General features: G+C 43.5%; 1 protein-coding gene across 2 annotated transcripts in view; it reads left to right on the top strand.

The window, feature by feature from the left end:
- Positions 1-21,139, top strand: part of LOC127422882 (cGMP-dependent protein kinase 1-like) — a 381,301-nt gene that overhangs the window by 319,850 nt on the left and 40,312 nt on the right. For both annotated transcript variants that reach the window (XM_051666688.1, XM_051666686.1), the window contains exons 8-9: positions 5,470-5,535; positions 20,953-21,027. In XM_051666688.1, coding sequence (XP_051522648.1) covers positions 5,470-5,535; positions 20,953-21,027 — 141 coding nt within the window. The remainder of the gene's footprint in view (positions 1-5,469; positions 5,536-20,952; positions 21,028-21,139) is intronic.

Here is a 21,139-nt window from a genome sequence, read left to right as displayed (position 1 = left end):
GAGAGAGAGATGTAGAGGTTACGTGTGTGAATAATTATATTTTATTCATTATTTTATTTTTTTGTGTGTCTATAATTATGTGGGACCACTGGGATGTTGTTTTGGGTAGGACGGGGGGGGGGGGGGGGGGTGTAGTAATAGAAGGGGTTAAGTATTGATTCTGTTTGTGTATGTTCTTGCTTGTATGTGATAATATAGAAATCAATAAAAAATGTTAATAGAAAAAAAAAATATATATTGTTCCAAATGATAACATGTTTTAACCTTTAAACCATTTTTTTTTACACTCGATTCTTTCTAATCACCCCTCAGACTGTGTCTACATGAAAAAACTGTCAGTCAGCTTGTCCAGCCGGTGAACTGAAAAAGTTTGTGAAGTGCTTAGAAAGTTTTCTTCCTAATTGAGCAAATCAACAACACACTCATCATCGCTTCTTCAGCTGGTAGAAAGATGCTTTTTATTTTTTCGATCTGCTCGCTTGAGAATCGTTTGCTTTTCTTTCTTGTTTGTTTTGTAAACTTGTCAAGTGGTTAGTTCTTCTTCTCACACGGTGATGGGTGGAGGGCGATCCACCTTAAAGGTGTGTTGAGCCACAATTGCTTGTTGGAAAATTGCTTGTCTTCTACATTCGGATCGCGCCCAGCCAATCGCGTTGCCTTTCAAAGTATACTTCTCTGATCGCAAACGCATGTGCACAAATGAGGAGCGCGTCCATGGGTCGAGAAAATTGATCAGCAGCCATAGTATACTGTGTCACTAAGTATGAGCAATAGTAAGTGATGCCTGCCCTTATATCTAATGCTAGGAAGTTTCTAATAATACAAATTATTCATTAATGGACTGTTCTTTTAATGAGGTACATTATTGTTTACTTTGTATCAAACAACAATTTAGTAACCACTTGAGTTTGTCCATATAATAATTAAAAAAATGCAATACTACATCACAAGTCTTAGAGGAATGTCTCTTATTTCATTATCGGTTTAATGTATATGCATGGCACACGTTTTAAAATTAGGTAATTATTTAAAGATTCAGTATGTTCTTCTGTCTTGCATTACTCTTAAAGAGAATGAAATCATGAAAAATATCTCGAGAGACTCGAATGGCTTTATCTCATCTGTGCTATGCCTAATTAGAATGAAATGTTTGCCTTTTTTGTTTTTCATCAACAACTGACTGTTCAGAACAGAAAGGGTATTAAAAGAGACATTACTCACCTGGAGTCACAAGTTCGAATCCAGGGCGTGCTGAGTGACTCCAGTCAGGCTTCCTAAGCAACCAATTGGCCCGGTTACTAGGGTGGGTAGAGTCAAGTTGGGTTAACCTCATCGTGGTCACTATAATATGGTTCTCGCTCTCGGTGGGGCACGTGGTGAGTTGTGCATGGATGCCACGGAGAATAGCATGAGCCTCCACACATGCTACATCTCCGCAGTAACACACTCAACAAGCCACATGATAAGATGGCGGAGGAAACTGAGATTCGTTCTCCGCCACTCAGATTGAGGCGAGTCACTATGCCACCACGAGGACCTAGAGAGCATTTGGAATTGGGCATACCAAATTGGGAGATAAGGGGAGAAAATCCCCCCCCCCCCCAAAAAAAAAAGAGACATTACTCAATGACAAATTGGGGTTGCATATAGAATAAAAGATCGACCTTGGGAGTTAATAATCGATGTCGAGATTGTTCAAATGAAGATTGCAATGCATCGGGAAATCGATATTTGTACCCACCCCATTCCTCGATTTACTTCAATGTTTTGGGTTATTGTCCTGCTGCATCACCCAACTTCTACTGAGCTTCAGCTGGTATGCAGCCACCTTGAAATTTTCCTGTAGTGTATCTTGATAAACTTCGATGATGGCAAGCAGTCCAGGCCCCAAAGCAGCAAAGCAGCCCCAAATCATGATGCTACCTCCACCGTACTTCACCGTTAGGATGATGTTTTCAGGTTGGTATGTGGTGCCCTTTTTACACTATACATAGTGCTGCCTGTTCTTCCTAAACAATTCAACCTTCATTTCATCAGTCCACAAACATTTTCCCAGTAGTGTTGTGAAGTGTCATGGTGGTCTTTGGCAAACTTCAGACGCACAGCAATGTTTTTGTTGGAGAACTGCGGCTACGTTCATGGTGTCCTGCCATGGACACCATGCCTGTTTAATGTTTTCTGTATAGCAGACTCATGAACCGAGATGTCAACCAGTTCCAACGATTCCTTCAAGTCTTTAGCTGTCAATCTAGGGTTCTTTTTGACCTCATTGAGAATTATGCGGTGTGCCCTGTGAGTCATCTTGGCTGGATGGCCACTTATAGGAAGAGTAGCCACAGTATTAAATTGTCTCCATTTATAGACAATTTGTCTAACTGTGGACAGATGAATATCTATGCTCTTCGAGATAACTCTTTAGCCCTTTCCAGCTTTATGCAAAGCAACAATTCTTGATTGTAGGTCTTCTAAGATCTCTTTTTTTGCCAGTCATGGTCCACATGAACTTCATTTGAATAGCAAATTCAAACTGTTTGAGTTCTTTTTATGAGTCAAAGTAGATCTAACACACACCTCCAATCTCTTTTCATTAATTGGATGCCAGGTTTTCCAACTCCTGACTCTAATTAGCTTTTGTTGATGTTATTAGCTTAGGGGTTAACATGCTTTTTAAACCGACACTGTGAATGTTTAAATGATATTTTCAATATGTACAAGAACAATAAAATAATGTGTGTGTTGTTTGTTAAAAAAGATTGTGTTTGTTCATTATTGTAACTTATATGAAGATCAAACCAGATTTTAAGACAAATTTATACATAAATGCTGGTATACTATATGGCCAAAAGTTTGTGGACACCATATGTGCTTGATGAACATTTGTTTTCAAAACCTTAGGCATCAATTTCCCCCTTTGCTGTTATAACAGCTTCCACTCTTTTGGGAAGGCTTTCCACTATACTGTATGTAGTAACATGGCTGCAGGGATTTGCTCTCATTCAGACACAAGGCTATCAGTGAGGTCAGGAACTGATGTTGGTCGATGGGGCCTGACTTACAGTTGCTGTTCCAGTTCACCCCAAACGTGATCAGTGGGGTTCAGGTCTGAGCTTTGTGCAGGCCAGTCAATTTCTCCCATGCCAGACACAGTAAACCATTTCTTTATGGACCTCACTTTGTTCACAGGAGCATTGTCATGCTGGAACAGAAAAGGGCTATCCCCAAACAGTTGCCACAAATTTGGAAGCACACAAAGCCCAAGGCATTACATAAAGAAACATTAAGCTTTTCTTTACTGGATTTAATGGAGTAACCAAATTCGTTAATTAGAAGGGGGTGTCCACAAACTTTTGGCCATATAGTGTATTTCCAAAGGATTCACATACTTTTTCTTGCCACTGTATGAATAATGAAAAATTTGAAATTAGATCAAAGGAAAGTTTTTCTCAGACTTGTACCACGGTTTGATAAAGAGATTGTATTTATGAGGATTTTATCAAGTCTGATTCCAATTCTAATTAACGTTTTTGGTTCCTTAGCAATTCCATGAACAATTAAGTGTTTTTCAGGAAGCAGCTCAACAAAGGAATAAAGTGTGCTTTTGTTTAATTGTGTGTACACATAATGCTGTGCAGTGATTAATGCTTTGTAATGCTGTGCCATGGGGTGAAAAATATTGTGTAATAATAATGGGTGATGATTAACATAAAGCATTTATTTCATTTATTTGAAATGATGAAGAATCAGTCTTCCATGGGTGCTGTGCTAATTTTTCTGGAACAGTCAAGTGTCTGTCGATTTGCTGTTAGCCTTTTATTGATTAAATTATTTACAGTTCCCTGTAGTGATATGTCATGTTATAAGTAACTTTATATCATGGTAACATTACATCACCATACTGATATTTTTGCTAGTAATGCCTATTTTTGATTATTTTCTCTTTTTATTTGGAACTTGATGGAGACAAACTACATACTGAATTAATAAGGCAAGTTGTGACTTTGCTTGGTAAACATAAACTACTAAACTCTGTGTCATGTCACACCCCTCAATACCAAGCTGTTCCTTATGTTGACTTGCTTGGGAAACATCCTGCTTTATATTGTCACATTAGTCCATCTTTCTTCGCCACTCTCACATGTAAATAATGTAAAGCATTCCTGCCCAGTGTTGGATAATGTTACTTTTAAAAGTAACTCATTAGAATATTGTGTTACTCCTTAATTAATTAAAAAGTTACTTTTTTATAATAAGGACTCAATAACTGGAATATGCATGATTTGTTTTTCCATCGACATGGCAGCCAACATGAAGAATGAAGAATAACCACTGTATTACCAAATGCAACAAAGTTCCACATCTGAACCTGCATCATATGTCATCATATGCGGTGCCCATCGACAATGCCAGAGTCAACTTGAGATGTTTTTCAGAAGTCAGGATAAAATTCAGTGGGGAATGCCAACCTAACATGTTCAAAGAATAAGTCTGATAAATAAATTAATATTCTTCACTTAAGTCATCTCAGTGCATGCTTGTTTTGAGTTGATCCACGGTGCGTACTGCGGACAGCCTAATGCAAACGCGCATGTTGATACAACTTGAATGGTATCGTTTTTTAATACTACCAGAATGTCATAAAAGCGGTATGTTTCACAAATCACATTACTTGTTTATTATAAAACAAAAATTTCAAATATTTTAAGAAATGAAGACATTTTATATGAGTACACAAACCATGTAGTACGTTGCTTGTAGCCGCTGATTACATTTCTTAAAGAAGACTTGTTTGTGCTCTGCCCATCACTGATAATCATGGCTCTTACTCTCTAGAACTACAATACCCATCATGCACACACATACTACAACTTCATTGAGCATCTCTAGTAATCAAGCCTCCCACTTTCTAAAACTACAATGCCCATCATGCACTACATCTCCTCCCCGAATTTTGTGAACTTTTACTCCTGATTTATCACAATACGGGGAAAGGAAAGGTGTACAAAAGCAACACATCACTTATTTAAAAACTCAGATATTATGGTCTAAAATAAAAATATATATATTGTGTAACTTTACTCGTTACTTTAAAAAGTAATCTGATTATGTAACGTGCGTTACTTATTACGTGTTACTCCCAACACTGGTCCTGCCACCCACTAATAGCCATGAAAATATATCTTCTGTGTTATACAGTAATATAATCTCTACTGGATGATACAGTATATTTGTACCATCAAACAGTATACAAATTCACCCGGCCCTGGTTTTCTGTTTTATTAAATCTGCTTTTAGTTTAGTTTAGAGCATTTTTAATAATTATATTTGCCTACAAACATGTACACTTTATGAGACACAATGTTCCCTGGCCTGATTATGTTTTATTTAAATAATATCTACTAGGTGCGGTCAAAATATTGTCAAAAGATTGTGCCTGTGTGTGACTGACATGTAGTCTTTGTGTTTCCACAGAGAAGACATCAGGACGGCTAATGTCATCGCCGCTGAGGCTGTCACCTGCCTCGTCATCGACAGAGAGTGAGTTTTCTTTGTGTGTGTGATGCTGTGTAATTTGATTAGTCTTTCATCTTTTTCACAGTGTGCACACCAAATTAGTGCAGCTAGTTTCTATTGACCTCTCATGACTTTCACTGCAGCAAGTTCATACTAGTGTATGCCAGTTGAAGACCCCATGAAATCAAATTAGCAGTTTTGTGGCTTTTGGTCCATGTCTGTGTAGGCCATCTGTAAGCTAGTTTACTCATAAAAGTTGACAGTTAACTCAGATATAAACATTTAAAATTTACAGCCTTTCTCTTCCAGGAAAATGGACCAAAAATATTAATGATATCATCTTGCACTCACTTTTTTTTATTTATTTATTTTTTTTATTAAATGCTCTTTAGAATGAGAATGTCCCTCCCCCTAATACCCCCTGTCTCTTAATAGCAATAGCAAGTTGCAAATCATGGCTCATTGCTGTGATGTAAGCTAAAGCATATTAGCTAATTAAAAGAAGGGACAAGCCCTTCAAAATATTCCACCTGAACTTCAATAGGAAATTTGTCTGCACAGGAAAGAAAACTGCACTTGGGGTCTTTAACTCAGGGAGCAAAGCTTTTTTGCAATTCTTAGACTGCAAACTGCCAGAAAATAAACTATGTCTTTATTTTGAGTTGCATTGCATCTGACAGAGCAGTGGGGGTACAATGCCTTGCACAGCAGGGCTCACAGATCTCTCATCCCTGTTGACACCAGATACTCCAGAGACTTTGATTCTGCCTCGATCTAAAAAAAGCCCTAAAATAAGAAACCCCTTTTGCAGACTGACTTTCCATTTTACTGGAATAAATCACTAATTAGTAGCCTCTCAGTGAGAGATATGTCTATGGGAATGCTCATTAAAAGATGTGCTAGCTGACCTGTGAACAGTGGGAGATTGTAACCACCTATTCCTGTGTCTACAGTTTTAGCAGCCATGATTCTGAAAGTGTTTTTCCATTCATTTTCTTCAGAGATTTAAAAAAGTTATTCAGTAAGAGTTCCAACCCTTGAATCAAACTAACCAGCACTGAGATGAATCACAACATTACAAACACAATTTGAAACAAAGTCATATTTAAATCAGAAAAGTTTCAAGATTTTCTCTTTTCTTTTCTGAGTAAATGTACTACTCTTTCCATGAAGCAAATGACACAATCAAATCATAAATGATGGTACAATATAAAACTATTGTCTTACAGTCATCGATTATAAGAATAAAAAATAATAAAAAAAGATATTTCAAACATGAAGTGTGTAATTTCTTCATTAATACTGACATAATGGATTTGTAAAAATAATGACTGTTTTCAAATATGTTTCCCAAACCCCCTTTTTCTCTGCATATTAAGCTGGAATAGTAGAAATTATTTTAACATCCACAACATTGTACACTTTAAAAGTTTATTGCAAAATATTCAAATACATTCAAATATATAAAGTAAGTAGTTTGAGAGTATAGGGAGGCATTCGCAATGCTTCATCAGAGTGGGCAGTTGATGCTGAACTTATTTACCCGGATTTTAGTTCCCATGGTGACAGCAACTTCTCTGATTGGTGGATCCCTCTTCAGGATTATGGGTACTGTAGTTTTTTACAGGGAATTCAGCAATTCAACATTAGGGCTTTTGCGGTGGCAATTTTTTACCACCATGTTTAAGGGCCAACCACCACCGGAGAACAGTTTTCTACGATGGTAGGGGGTGGGGTAGGGGTGTGTGCATATTGCATGTTTATTGTGGATCAAAATTTATTAAGTGTGTCATTTAATATGGAATAGAACTTAAATCCTTTGTAAAAATCCAATCGATACAAAATACAAAATACCTAAAATACCATAATAGAATAGTTCACACTGGTTTTAAAATGTCTGTCTGTTATTGCACCAATAGCCTACAATATACTTCAGTGACAAACGTCAACGGCTGAAAATATTCTAGAATTTCAAAATCTGTTAATATAGCCAAACTTGAATATTCAACAGAATTGAATATTAGTAAAAAGCTGGACAATAATTAAATGGTTAAGTCATACCTTGGCTGAATGACTGAAAATATTTGTCAGATGTTTTAATTTTTTTTTTCGAAAGATAAAAAAAAGAAACAATGTCCGGTTTTGAGAGGAACTCAGTGTGGTTGTGATGTTTCCAGCTGAAATGAATACACGTTCAAAAGCAGTGTTCATCTCGTCAACAAAATTACTGACAACAATGGATGGTGTTTGTGGTAGTGGGGGCGTGGTTGAGCACTGATTTGTGAATCAAGAGTAAGATGGGGAGATGGGAATGCTAAAAATCATTACCTGTCATTGATTATCTCTAACAGCTGTTTGTCATTGCAATGAGAGTTGGAGACGGATTTAAGAGTGAGAAAGAGAGCAGTGAGGCAGAGAGAGAGAGAGCTACCACACATATTGAGACTGTGTTAAGCTGAGTGCGCTGAAAAGCGTGATTATTGAGTGAAGTGCTGAAAAGCCAATTTTGTGTTATAAAATAAATACCATTTGAGTTGGATTCACCATCTCCTGCTGCCTCCTTACAACCCCATCATGACGTTTGTTACAGTGTTTTTTTTTTTATTCAAAGATGAAATGGAACAATATGCTTTATTAGGATAATTCAACAATTTAAAGCTACGCTATGTAACTTTTTTTGTTAAAAAAATAACAAAATGTTATTAATGAGAGAGTGCAACAAAAATCCATCTTCCAAACCATGTATTTACCCAAATATACTTTGATAAACCTATAATAATGATATTATATTATAAATATTTTAGAATTGTCGGGACGGATTTCATGGGAAATTGCATACATACATCATTTGCCCATGCTTGTTGATGTCTTATCCATACACAGAGAAAATAAGATCTGGCTACTGTAGTGCGCATGTGGGAGTAGCTAAAGCTGAAAGTTTGTTGTCACAACGAATGATCAAAATTGACCATGGATCATTCAAAACAGCAAACCTCCAGGGAATCACTGGTTGTAAAAACAAAGAAACCCCGAACAGAGCAGAGTCTATAGGCAAAAAGGGAGAGCAACAGAGTTCGTAATAAAACCTGAATCAACATCGGCTTGGCTTTTCAGAGGTGGCGACAACTCTGAGATCTGAAAGGATTTAAAAGCGACCCAGAGACGGCTTTTTTAATTACTCAACAGTTAAGATATTTTATTGATATGGTTTATGTATAATTGTGTAACGTCTGTGTGTGTGTAGTGTAATACAATAATTATACTGTAATCGGTGCAGAACTTTTCACTTGCTAGCACAGGTATTTATTTTTCTTTATAACTAAAGAAGTTATATTTTTCTATACAAATAAATCCTTTAGTCCTAGGCTTGCCAAGGACATGCGAGTCTTGAAATTATGTTGACCACTGGTTGGTAACAATGACAATCTATAAATTAGTTACTACCGTGGTCTATTTGGCCAGAATATCCTGCAGTTATAAAAAACTTTACAACGTTTGACCTTATCAGACTAGCAATCATTCTGTCTAATGTTAACAAACATTGCCTAACTTTTGTAATGTCATTTATTTCAAAACATCAGTGTTTCCAATAAGTTAAAAAACGCATAAGATATGGCACTTATCTGCTCAGATGATGTTTTCAGATATCCGTCTTTTCTTTCATTATTTATTTGTCCATTCGCTCTGATAAGATGTCCTGTATTCATGTGTACACTGGTGCCTCGAACCACATTCATCCGCACAGAGGAGCAGAGCCGAACCACAACCAAAACAATGTCCTTCCGCAAGATGCATGCAGTTTTATTTTTTAACCACTAGAGTGCAAAAAGTTACATAGTGTAGCTTTAAACACTGCTGAAGAAAATATGACATGAAGTAAACAACACTGCAATATATTACCAATGTAATAACAATGTTTTAGAAGAAGAAAAACCTTGTTAAATAAAACCTTGTCAAATGATCCTGTCATAGTTTTTTGAGGATTGCACTGTCTGAGCTGTAAGTGCTGAACACAGATAAACTGAAGCGCTTAGTGGGTTAATCAACTTTTGTCAAATGGATCATATATGACATAATCAGCTATATCAACAATATAAATATAATATTACCACTTAAATCTGCACAGACAATGAAGCGAATGCACAACTGAGCATGTACTAAATTGTGCATATCACACAGACTATGCAGCGAATGCGCAGCTGAACTTAAACAAGTTGCGTGCTAGATGAGCAACTCGCGTTGTGAGAAGGCCGTTGCCGTAATAATGCACTATGTAGCGCAAAATCCTAAAGTCTCTTAAAACTAAAAATGAATATGTCTGTATCATGAAGAATCGACAACACAGTTACTAAGTATTTAATGCTTCACTATGCTCATTATATGCTATTATTTCATGATTTTTGTAATTTAACTTGTGCATCTAAAAGGCATTAAATTACATCACCGGCAGTGGTCGTTCACCACTGTGGTGCCACTTCAGTCCCATGGTAGGGCGGTTGTCACGGTGATCCTAGCAGCCCAATTCAAAATTCCTGTCTGCTCGACAACGGTTTCTTTCATACGCTCCATCAGGCATCATTTTTATTCTTTAAACTGACTGCCAAATTTCACGCACAAGATTATATAATACACCTATACTGCATTCAGAAACCTCTAAGATTTCTGTGACAGGATGTTACATGTACATTGGATTTGTACAGTCTGAGAAGGATCTTTTTCAGGTTTCGGACAGAGTCATTATTTGTACAACTCTGGTAAAACAGGTAACCTCAAACCATGAAATCCATCAGGCAGAAGAGCACTGTCGAAACACAACTCACATAAAATGTCCCCAGAGAGAGAGAGAGCCCAAAGCTCTGTAGTGCAGCTTTAAAGTTATTAACATTTTTATTGTCCATAAAATCTTCATTATGGCTTGGATTACTAGTGTCCTGTGTGACCTTAGCTGCTCAGACTCAACAGATCTTCTAAATCGTAGTATCATCAAAGACAAATTATGTCATTATGATTCAAAGCCTGTAATTAATCATAATTATCCACCTTTAACCATAAATTATTTCCCCTGTTAATTTTCATTGTTTAATTAGAGTTAAAATAAAAATATGAAATAATCTGGAAATTAACAGGTGGATGAGTCAGATCCTGAAGGCCAGCAGCTGTAGTAATAATGCTACTACTGGCTGCCACACATGTCTGAATATGTCTCTTATCCTGTGGCAACATGGGCAGTAATAAAGTTCTATGCTTTAATAAGGGGCTAGGGATAATATTAAATACACTTGCTATATATTGCACTAAAAGGTAACAAAGGTTTAACCACTGTCAAGCTGTTACATAGATGAGTTAAGCGTAAGGTCTCCTTGCCTCATGGCACAAACTTCATGTCCGTTTAATTGGTTTTGGGTGGTTCTACAGGCTTTTTATATATGGGCACTTTTATGTCCCAGGGGTAAATGTTTTTCAGACTAACAGATTTCAACATTTTTGTATGAAGGTCATATTTAAACTGTCTTGGAAATGACTTTATTATTTATTTCTGCTATTTTCAAGTATCTTTTAAATATAGATTATACTGTTTTATCCACCGGTGGGTCCAGTGATGGGGCCAGAAGTGTGTAATAAGTTTACACTTTGAATGTCAGGAATGTGACTATGAAATTTATTTTATTACCATAACACCACAGTCGTCCTGGTTACTTTCGTAACCTCCATTCCCTGATGGAGGGAACGAGATGTTGTGTCGAGGTAGTGACACTAGGGGTCACTCTTGGGAGCCCCAAACACCTCTGATCTTTGAAAAAAGGCCAATGGGAATTGGCGAGTGGAATTTGCATGCCACTCCCCTGGACATACATAAAAGGAGCTGGTATGCAACCACTCATTCAGGTTTTGTGCTGAGGAGCCAAGATCAGGTCCCGGCCTTTTCAGCAGGTAGTTCAGTGTTGTGGCAAGAGGGACGCAATGTCTCGTTCCCTCCATCAAGGGACGGAGGTTACAAAAGTAACCAGGACCATGTAGTGACACTAGGGGTCCCTATACAAAACGCCACAACTAGCTGAACTGTGTTACGTGGACTGGCGGTGCGAGATGGGCAGATCGCGATGTGCCCTGTTGCCAGCGCACCAGGCCTTCACGTAACCTCCCCCAACGCTCTTATGGGCGTCGAACGGTCCTTCGGGAACAAGTCGACTGCCCAAAAAATAGGGACAGGCTAGCCCAGCCATGGCCTCTTTTCCTCGCTTTTCTCCCCAAAAAGAGTGGTATTTGTTAACTGACTGGGGGCCCATAAATATCTACGTGGGGGGGTGTCACTCCCAAGGAGAAGACACCGTGGAGACCACATCCTGCCCAGAGAAGGGGGGGGGATTTTGAGTGGAATTACGTCACATGGTCTTACCGAGTCTTGTCGGAAGTATGTCATGTGGAGAAGTCCCATGGTAGGTCCTACCCGAGAGGGGAGGAACTCTACAAACACGGTGACCGGGGTCAGAGGAACCTCTGCCTAAGGAAGACACAGTTTACCAACAAGGAAACGATTTAGCGGCAAATATACATCACATTAGGTCACCTATGGGGAACCAGCATATGTGGAGCACCTACCCCAGTGCAGGGCTTAGTTAGCACATGTACTGGGCCGGCAGCAAGTTTCTCCGCAAACTTGTCTGTCACAGGGCTAAGCAGGGAAGTCATCCAGGGATCACCACTTTGTGAACACTACTGGGAGTCAACAGCGCACGTCTTCACCTCAGGGGAGGAAAAGGCGCTATGCGCAAGCAGTGCACCCGGCTAGCTGTCCCGGAACTTACCTGTTCGTATCTGACAAAACATGGGACAAAACCGGCTCAACCCGGAGATTGTAGAACCTCGCAAAGGTGTTGAGAGTTGCCCAGCCTGCTGCTCTGCAGATGTCTGCTAGAGAGGCGCCATTGGTAAGGGCCAAGGAGGCCGCCACACCCCTGGTAGAATGGGCTCATAGCCCCGTGGGGGACAGTACGTGTTGAGCATGATATGCCATCACGATGGCATCAATGACCCAATGGGTGATCCTCTGTTTGGAGACAGTGCTTCCTTTCCGCTGTCCGCCAAAGCAGACAAAGAGCTGCTCGGAGTTTCTAAATCTATGCGTGCAATCCAAATAGATGCGTAAAGCGCGCACCGGACACAGCAACGCCAAGGCTGGGTCTGCCTCCTCCTGGGGCAGTGCTTGCAGGTTCACCACCTGATCCCTAAATGGGGTCATCTGAACCTTGGACACATTGCCTGGTCGGGGTCACAGGATCACGTGAGAGTAGCCCAGGCCAAACTCCAGGCACGTTTTGCCGACAGAGAGCGCCTGCAGGTCCCCTACCCTCCTGATGGAAGTGAGAGCAGTCAGGAGGGCAGTCTTCAGAGAGAGTGCCTTTAGCTCAGCTGACTCTAGCGGCTCGAAGGGAGCTCCCGTAGTCCCCGAAGGACTACAGAGAGATCCCATGAGGGAATGAGGCATGTTCTGAGGGGGTTCAACCTCCTAGCGCCTCTCAGGAACCCGATGATCAAGTTGTGCTTCCCCAAATACTTACCATCCACTGCATCGTGATGTGCCGAAATGGCAGCTACATACACCTTCAAGGTGGAGGAGGACAGCCGCCCCTCCAACCTTTCCTGCAGGAAGTAAAGTACCGATCTGACTGCGCATCTCTGGAGGTCTTCGCGTCGGGAAGAACACCACTTAGCGAACAGATGCCACTTCAAGGCATACAGGCGCCTCAAAGAGGGAACCCTAGCCTGAGTGATCGTGTCTACCACCGCAGGTGGTAGGGTATTTAGGTATTCCGTGTCCCGTCCAGGGGCCAGACATGGAGATTCCAGAAGTTTGTTCGTGGGTGCCAGATGGTGCCCCGTCCCTGAGAAAGAAGGTCCTTCCTCAGGGGAATTCACCGGGGGGGGGGGGGGCTGTCGCGAGGAGCATGAGGTATGAGAACCACGTCTGGGTGGGCCAGTAGGGTGCTACCAGGACGACCTGCTCCTCATCCTCCCTGACCTTGCACAGGGTCTGTGCAAGTAGGCTTACTGGGGGAAATGCATATTTGAGTAGTCCCGGGGGCCTCGGTCAGGGTGTACCAAAACGGGCAGTGGGAGGACTCCCGGGAAGCAAAGAGGTCTACCTGTGCTCGACCGAATCGACTCCAGATCAGCTGGACCACCTAGGGGTGGAGTCTCCACTCTCCCCTGAACGTAACCTGTCGTGACAGTGCATCCGCTGCGGTGTTGAAGTCCCCAGGATGTGAGTGGTTCGCAGCGACTTGAGGTGCTGCTGACTCCAGAAGAGGAGATGGCGGGCGAGCTGTGACATGCAACGGGAGCGTAGGCCGCCTTGGCGGTTGATGTATGCCACCGTTGCTGTGTTGTCTGACTGAACCAACACATGCTTGCCCTGGATCAACGGCCAAAGCCTCCGCAGGGGGAGCAGTGCTGCCATCAACTCGAGGCCAGGGCGTACCAAATGGAGTCCAGTCCAGGAGCCAGTGGTTACATGCCCGTTGCATATGGCACCCCAGCCCATCTTGGAGGTGTCCGTAGTAACCACGACACACCTGGAGACCTGCTCTAGAGGAACCCCTGCGCATAGAAATGTCAGGTCGGTCCAAGGGCTGAAGAGGCGGTGACAGATCGGCGTGACGACCACATGATGTGTCCCACGGTGTCATGCCCATCTTGGGACTCAAGTCTGAAGCCAGTGCTGAAGCGGTCTCATATGCATCAACCCAAGCGGTGTGGCCACTGCAGAGGATGCCTTATGCCCCAGGAGCCTCTGAAAGAGTTTCAGTGGGACCGCTGTCTTCTGTCTGAATGCCTTCAGACAGTACAGCACCGACTGTGCGCGCTTGTTCGTGAGTCCAACTCCAAGCCGAGAAAAGAGATGCTCTGAACCGGGGAGAGCTTGCTCTTTTCCCAGTTGACCCAAAGCCCCAGCCGGCTGAGATGTGTGAGAACCAGGTTCCTGTGCACACACAACACATCCCGAGAGTGAGCTAGGATTAGCCAGTCATCGAGATAGTTGAGGATGTAAATGCCCACTTCCCTTAGCGGGGCAAGGTCTACCTCTGTGACCTTCATGAAGATGCGAGGGGACAAGGAACCAATCATCAAGCCATGAGGGTTCAGGGGAGAGTGGAGGGTTCCAGCTCCGCGTCGGCCTGCAACTGGGCGACTGTACCCGAGGGAGGAAGCCCAGCCGAAGCCTCCGCGTCGGACAGAATGAGACCGCTTTCCGATGCTGCGCTTGAGAGCTCATCGTCTTCCCGGGCTCCAAATAAGAGGTCGAACTCGCCCTGAGACGAGCCGGCGGTCTCATCTGAGAGCCCATCCAGGGCAAGCGAGCATGCTGAGGAATGAGAGGTCTGGGGGGGATACCCGGCGGAGGTGCTCCCATTGAGGTCCCCAAATCGCCTCCAGTGCTAACTGCCGTGGCCTCATACCCGTAGGTAGAAGGACCGAGGTGGGGAGCCTCTGGGGTGGCTTGCTTTCTCACGAAGGCAAGCCGTGACCGCAACGTTGCCATGGTCATGTTCTCGCAGTGAGGACAAGACCCATCCACGAACGATGTCTCCGCGTGGGTAGCGCCCTGACATGTAAGACAGCGATCGTGGCCGTCAGATGCCGAGAGGTAACGACCGCAACCAGGAATAACACACAAACGGAAAGTCATCTTTAAAAAGACGTTCCATGTGTGCCGCTCTTTTAGAAGAATTTATACTCTTTTAGAATATACTCTTTTTGTTTTAGTTATTTCTGCCGAAGCGCCCAGGGGCGTTCTCTGCACTGCACCGGTGCAGAGGGGGAGAAGCCGCTGAAATGCACCGTAGAATCCAGCAGAGGAGTTGAATGAGAATCGCGGAGAATCCAGCTCAATGAATAGAACCGCTCGGCTCCGAAGAGAAAATCTGAATGAGTGGTTGCATACCAGCTCCTTTTATACCCGTATGTCCGGGGGAGTGGCATGCAAATTCCACTCGCCAATTCCCATTGGCCTTTTTTCAAAAATTTGGGGCTCCCAAGAGTGACCCCTAGTGTCACTACATCGATACAACATCGAGTGAGTGACAGATAGGGAACTAATTATTATTTAAAAAAATCACAAAATTAAAAATTATCTCTGTATGACAACAAAGACAGATGTTTTTTGTCTGCTCTAACCACTGCTTTTGTAAGCCCCAAATAGCCACAAACTCTACATCAGCTCTTACCTGAGAGAGTAAAATGTATTTTTCCTAGTAGGGCACAACGTGGCTAAATGCTCGACGGGGTAAAAGGCTACTCTAATTTTATTTTCTCCCTAAACACTTAATAGCTACAAAAAATACCACAGCACTTTCCTAAACACCTGTTTGTCACTATGCACTGCAAAATTTTCCTGATCCATGAGATCTTTTTGTGTGGTGTTTAAAGGTTGATTTTGAGGCAATTTGATATCATTTTTAGTATTTTTTAATGCTGCTAATTTATGTTGCTAATGAAAATCCCTGAAATTATCATATTCATTTTGGGACAAAATACTTATTTATCATTTTCAGTTTTGTTCAAGGTGATTAAATCAAAATATTTTTTTCAGTAACTGTCCAATAAGTGAAAAGATAGTATTTGGTGTAAAAAGCCCCCCTGTTGCAGGTGCTAAAGGCCCCTATAAAACACATATTTTTATTTATTTAATTTTTAAGTGGGCAAATATTTTTTTGTAAAAATATTCAAAATGGGCTCAAATTGACTTATCCAGTTCCAGTGGAAATTAATTTGTTAATAGAATACATGAGATGTTATAAAATTCCAAATGTGACTGAAATTAACAGGAAATTATACAGTAGTTATTTTGAAAAAGAATAAGTTATTTTTGAATTATCTTAATTTGTCACTCAAAAAAGCATCTTGATGTCTCAAAATTATTTGCAATAGTTGACAAAGTTTGCCCTATAACTATTGCCCATATAGAGTATCTACACAATATCAATATAACCCAACTGGGGTTAGGGTTAGCTTTAGTATGAGGTAAAAGGCTCCTTGACCACCTTTTTAAAAAAAACATAATTTTAATCAAAACAACCTTCCGTTAATATTTCTTTTCAGACAAATTATGTTGCTCCATCAAAATCAATAAAACTAAACTCAGCAAACAAAGAAACTTTACAGATCTTTATTGTAAAGGGTTTAAACAATGTTTTCCATGCTTGTTCAATGAACCATAAACAATTAATGAACATGCACCTGTGGAACGGTCATTAAGACACTAAAAGCTTACAGATGGTAGGCAATTAAGGTCACAGTTATAAAAACTTATGACACTAAATAGACGTTTCTACTGACTCTGAAAAACACCAAAAGAAAGATGCCCAGGGTCCCTGCTCATCTGCCTGAACGTGCCTTAGGCATGCTGCATGGAGGCATGAGGACTGCAGATGTGGCCAGGGCAATAAATTGCAATGTCTGTACTGTGAGACGCCTTAGACAGCGCTACATGGAGACAGGAAGGACAGCTGATCGTCCTCGCAGTGGCAGACCACGTATAATAACACCTGCACAGGATCGGTACATCCGAATATCACACCTGTGGGACAGATACAGGATGGCAACAACAACTGCCTGAGTTACACCAGGAACGCACAATCCCTCCATCAGTGCTCAGACTGTCCATAACAGGCTGAGAGAGGCTGGACTGGGGGCTTGTAGGCCTGTTGTAAGGCAGGTCCTTACCAGACATCACCGGCAACAACGTCGCCTATGGGCACAAACCCACCTTTGCTGGACCAGACAGGACTGGCAAAAAGTGTTCTTCACTGATGAGTCACGGATTTGTCTCACCAGGGGTGATGGTCGGACTTGCGTTTATCGTCGAAGGAATGAGCATTACACCGAGGCCTGTACTCTGGAGTGGGATCGATTTGGAGGTGGAGGGTCTATCATGGTCTGGGGCAGTGCGTCACAGCATCATCGGACTGAGCTTGTCATTGCAGGCAAGCTCAACTGACTCCAGGGGCTCGAAGGGAGCTCCCCATAGACCCTGAAGGACTACAGAGAGGTAACACGAGGGGATGAGATGCGGTCTGGAGGGATTAAACCTCCTAGCGCCTCTTAGGAACCTGATGATCAAGTCATGCTTTCCCAAGTACTTACCATCTGCTGCATCGTGATGAGCTGAAATAGCGGATACATACACCTTCAAGGTGGAGGGGGACAGCCGCCCCTCCAGCCTCTCCTGCAGGAAGGAAAGCACCAATCCGACTGCGCATCTCTGGGGGTCTTCACGTCGGGAAGAACACCATTTAGTGAACAGAAGCCACTTCAAGGCATACAGGCGCCTCGTAGAGGGAGCCCTAGCCTGAGTGATCATGTCTACCACTGCGGGTGGTAGGCCACTTAGGTCTTCCACGTCCCATCCAAGGGCCAGACGTGGAGATTCCAGAGGTCTTGTCGTGGGTGCCAGATGGTGCCCCGTCCCTGAGAAAGAAGGTCCTTCCTCAGGGGAATTCACCAGGGGGGGCTGTCACGAGAAGAGTGAGGTCCAAGAACCACGTCTGTGTGGGCCAGTAGGGTGCTACTAGGATGACTTGCTCCTTGTCCTCCCTGACCTTGCACAGGGTCTGTGTAAGTAGGATCACTGGGGTAAACGAATATTTGCGTAGTCCCGGGGGCCAGCTGTGTGCCAGCGCATCTATACCGAGGGGTGCCTCATTCGGGGCATACCAAAGCAGGCAGTGGGAGGATTCCCGGGAAGCAAACAGGTCTACCTGTGCTCGACCGAATAGACTCCAAATCAGATGGACCACCTGAGGGTGGAGTCTCCACTCTCCCCTGAGCGTAACCTGTCATGACAGCGCGTCCGCTGTGGTGTTGAGGTCACCCGGGATGTGAGTGGTTCGCCGCGACTTGAGGCGCTGCTGACTCCAGGGGAGGAGACGGCGGGCAAGTTGTGACATGCAACGGGAGCGTAGGCTGCCTTGGTGGTTGATGTTCGCTACCGTCGCTGTGTTTTCTGTCCGGACCAACACATGCTTGCCCTGGATCAACAGCCGGTGCCTCCGCAGGGCGAGCAGTACTGCCAAAAACTCGAGGCAGTTGATGTGCCAACGCAGCCGTGGGCCAGTCCAAGAGCCGGTGACTGTGTGCCCGTTGCATACGGCGCCCCAGCCCGTCTTGGTGGTGTCCGTCGTAACCACGACGTGCCTGGAGACCTGCTTTAGGGGTACCCCTGCCCGTAGAAATGCTAGGTCAGTCCAAGGGCTGAAGAGGCGGCGACAGATCAGCGTGACGACCACGCAATGTGTCCCGCAGTGCCATGCCCATCTCTTGAGTCTGAAACCAGTGCTGAAGCATTCTCATATGCATCAACCTGAGCGGTGTGGCCACCACTGAGGATGCCTTATGCCCCAGGAAACAAAGTTTCAGTAGAACCACTGTCCTCTGTCTGAATGCCTTCAGACATTTCAGCACCAACTGTGCGCGTTCGTTCGTGAGGCGCGCCGTCATCGAGACTGAGTCCAACTCCAAGCCGAGAAAAGAGATGCTCTGAACCGGGGAGAGATTGCTCTTTTCCCAGTTGACCCAAAGCCCCAGCCGGCTGAGGTGTGTGAGCACCAGGTCTCTGTGTGCACACAACACATCCCAAGAGTGAGCTAGGATTAGCCTGTTGTCGAGATAGTTGAGGATGCGGATGCCCACTTCCCTTAGCGGGGCAAGGGCTGCCTCTGAGACCTTCGTGAAGACGAGAGGGGACAAGGACAGGCTGAAGGGGAGGACCTTGTACTGGTACACCCGGCACTCGAAAGCAAACCGCAGGAAGGGTCTGTGTCGAGGTAAAACCGAGACGTGGAAGTTCGCGTCCTTCAGGTCTACCACCGCGAATCAATCTTGATGCCGGACACTTGCTAGAATATGTTTTTGAGTCACCATCTTGAACGGGAGTCTGTGCAAAGCCCTGTTCGGTACTCGCAGGTCCAAGATTGGCCACAACCTTCTTCTTCTGTAAAACCCCTTCTTCATCTCTGCCAGAGGGACTGGCTCTATCGCACCATTCCGTAGAAAGGTAGCGATCTCCACACGCAAGGTAGCGGCATTCTCGCCCTTCACCGAAGTGAAGCGGACGCCGCTGAAATTGGGTGGGCACCTGGCGAACTGAATCGCATAGCCGAGTCGGACGGTCTGGGTCAGCCATCGTGACGGGTTGGAGATCGCAAGCCAAACCTAGGAGGACTAAGGAGACAATCACATCAGACGTACCGGCAGGTGGGGCCTCGCGGCGGGGCGGATCCTGAGGCACCATGTTGAGGGGGCTCAAACCCCATGGCCGTGCTGAGTGCAGGGACATCGAAGCACTTACCTGGCTCCTGATACCCACCATAAGATTGGCCGGGGAGGGGGGAGGAGGAATACCGTCCCCGCAGTCCGTCGGAACCAATGTGTTCGTGCCACAGCTGGGTGTGCAGGGGAGGGGGGCACGCCGCTGAAGTGCCAATCCTGCTGAAATGGGACGGTGGATGGCGGTCGTGACGACAGCCATGCGCACCGCATATGTGACCCAGGGAACAAGAAAACCACTCTTTTGTTGAACTTTTGGGTACCGCAGCCTCTTGGGCATGCGGCGAAATAAAATGAAACAAAAGATTCTCCTCCTGGCCCTCCACCGGGGGATGAGGACATGACCCATCCATGAATGATGTCTCCGCGTGGGCAGCGCCCAGACACGTAAGACAGCGATCGTGGCCATCAGATGCGGAGAGATAACGACTGCAACCAGGTATAATACACAAACGGAAGGGCATCTTTAAAAAGACATTCTGTGAGTGCCACTCTTTTAGTTATACTCTTTTAGAATATACTCTTTTTGTTCTGCCGAAGCGCGCAGGGGCGTTCTCTGCACTCCACGGGTGCAGAGGGGGAGAAGCCGCTGAAATGCACTGTAGATCCAGTGGTTTGAGGTGAATAGTAGGGAGATTGAATTCAGTGCACTGAACGCAACCACTCGGCTCCGAAGAGAAAATCTGAATGAGTGGTTGCGAGCCAGCTCCTTTTATACCCGTATGTCCGGGGAAGTGGCATGCAAATTCCACTCTCCAATTCCCATTGGCCTTTTTTCAAAATCAGAGGTGTTTGGGGCTCCCAAGAGTGACCCCTAGTGCCACTACATCGACACAACGTCGAGTGAGTGACAGATATGGAACTAAACCTCCATAAATTCTAATAATTACAAAGTGTCAATTCACAACCTGCTGTAGGGAAAGTGTTCATTTCACCAGTCATTTTGCAAAAATTTAACTATAGGAACATGATTCTATTAGACCAGGTAGGATTCTACATTGTCATTCAATTACTCTTCAATAGAGAGAAAGAGAAAAAAATCTAAAGGACGAAATCTGAGCAGTTCTGAAAATGAAAATGGATGAAAGTAATGGCTTTTTCTTATGATATTTACAGGTCCTTCAAGCACTTGATTGGAGGTCTGGACAATGTCTCAAACAAAGGCTATGATGATGCTGGCACCAAAGCAAAGTAAGTTCACTTATTACAATATTATCAAACAAGCTAGAGTTCTGTGCATTAAGATTCAATATGATTCAATCAAGCACTGCTTTTGAAAGGTGGAATGTCATTTACACTTGTA

Source organism: Myxocyprinus asiaticus, chromosome 32 (genome assembly GCF_019703515.2).
Source record: "Myxocyprinus asiaticus isolate MX2 ecotype Aquarium Trade chromosome 32, UBuf_Myxa_2, whole genome shotgun sequence".
In the NCBI taxonomy this organism is placed as follows: Eukaryota; Metazoa; Chordata; class Actinopteri; order Cypriniformes; family Catostomidae; genus Myxocyprinus; species Myxocyprinus asiaticus.
This window is presented reverse-complemented; position numbering and strand designations above follow the sequence as displayed.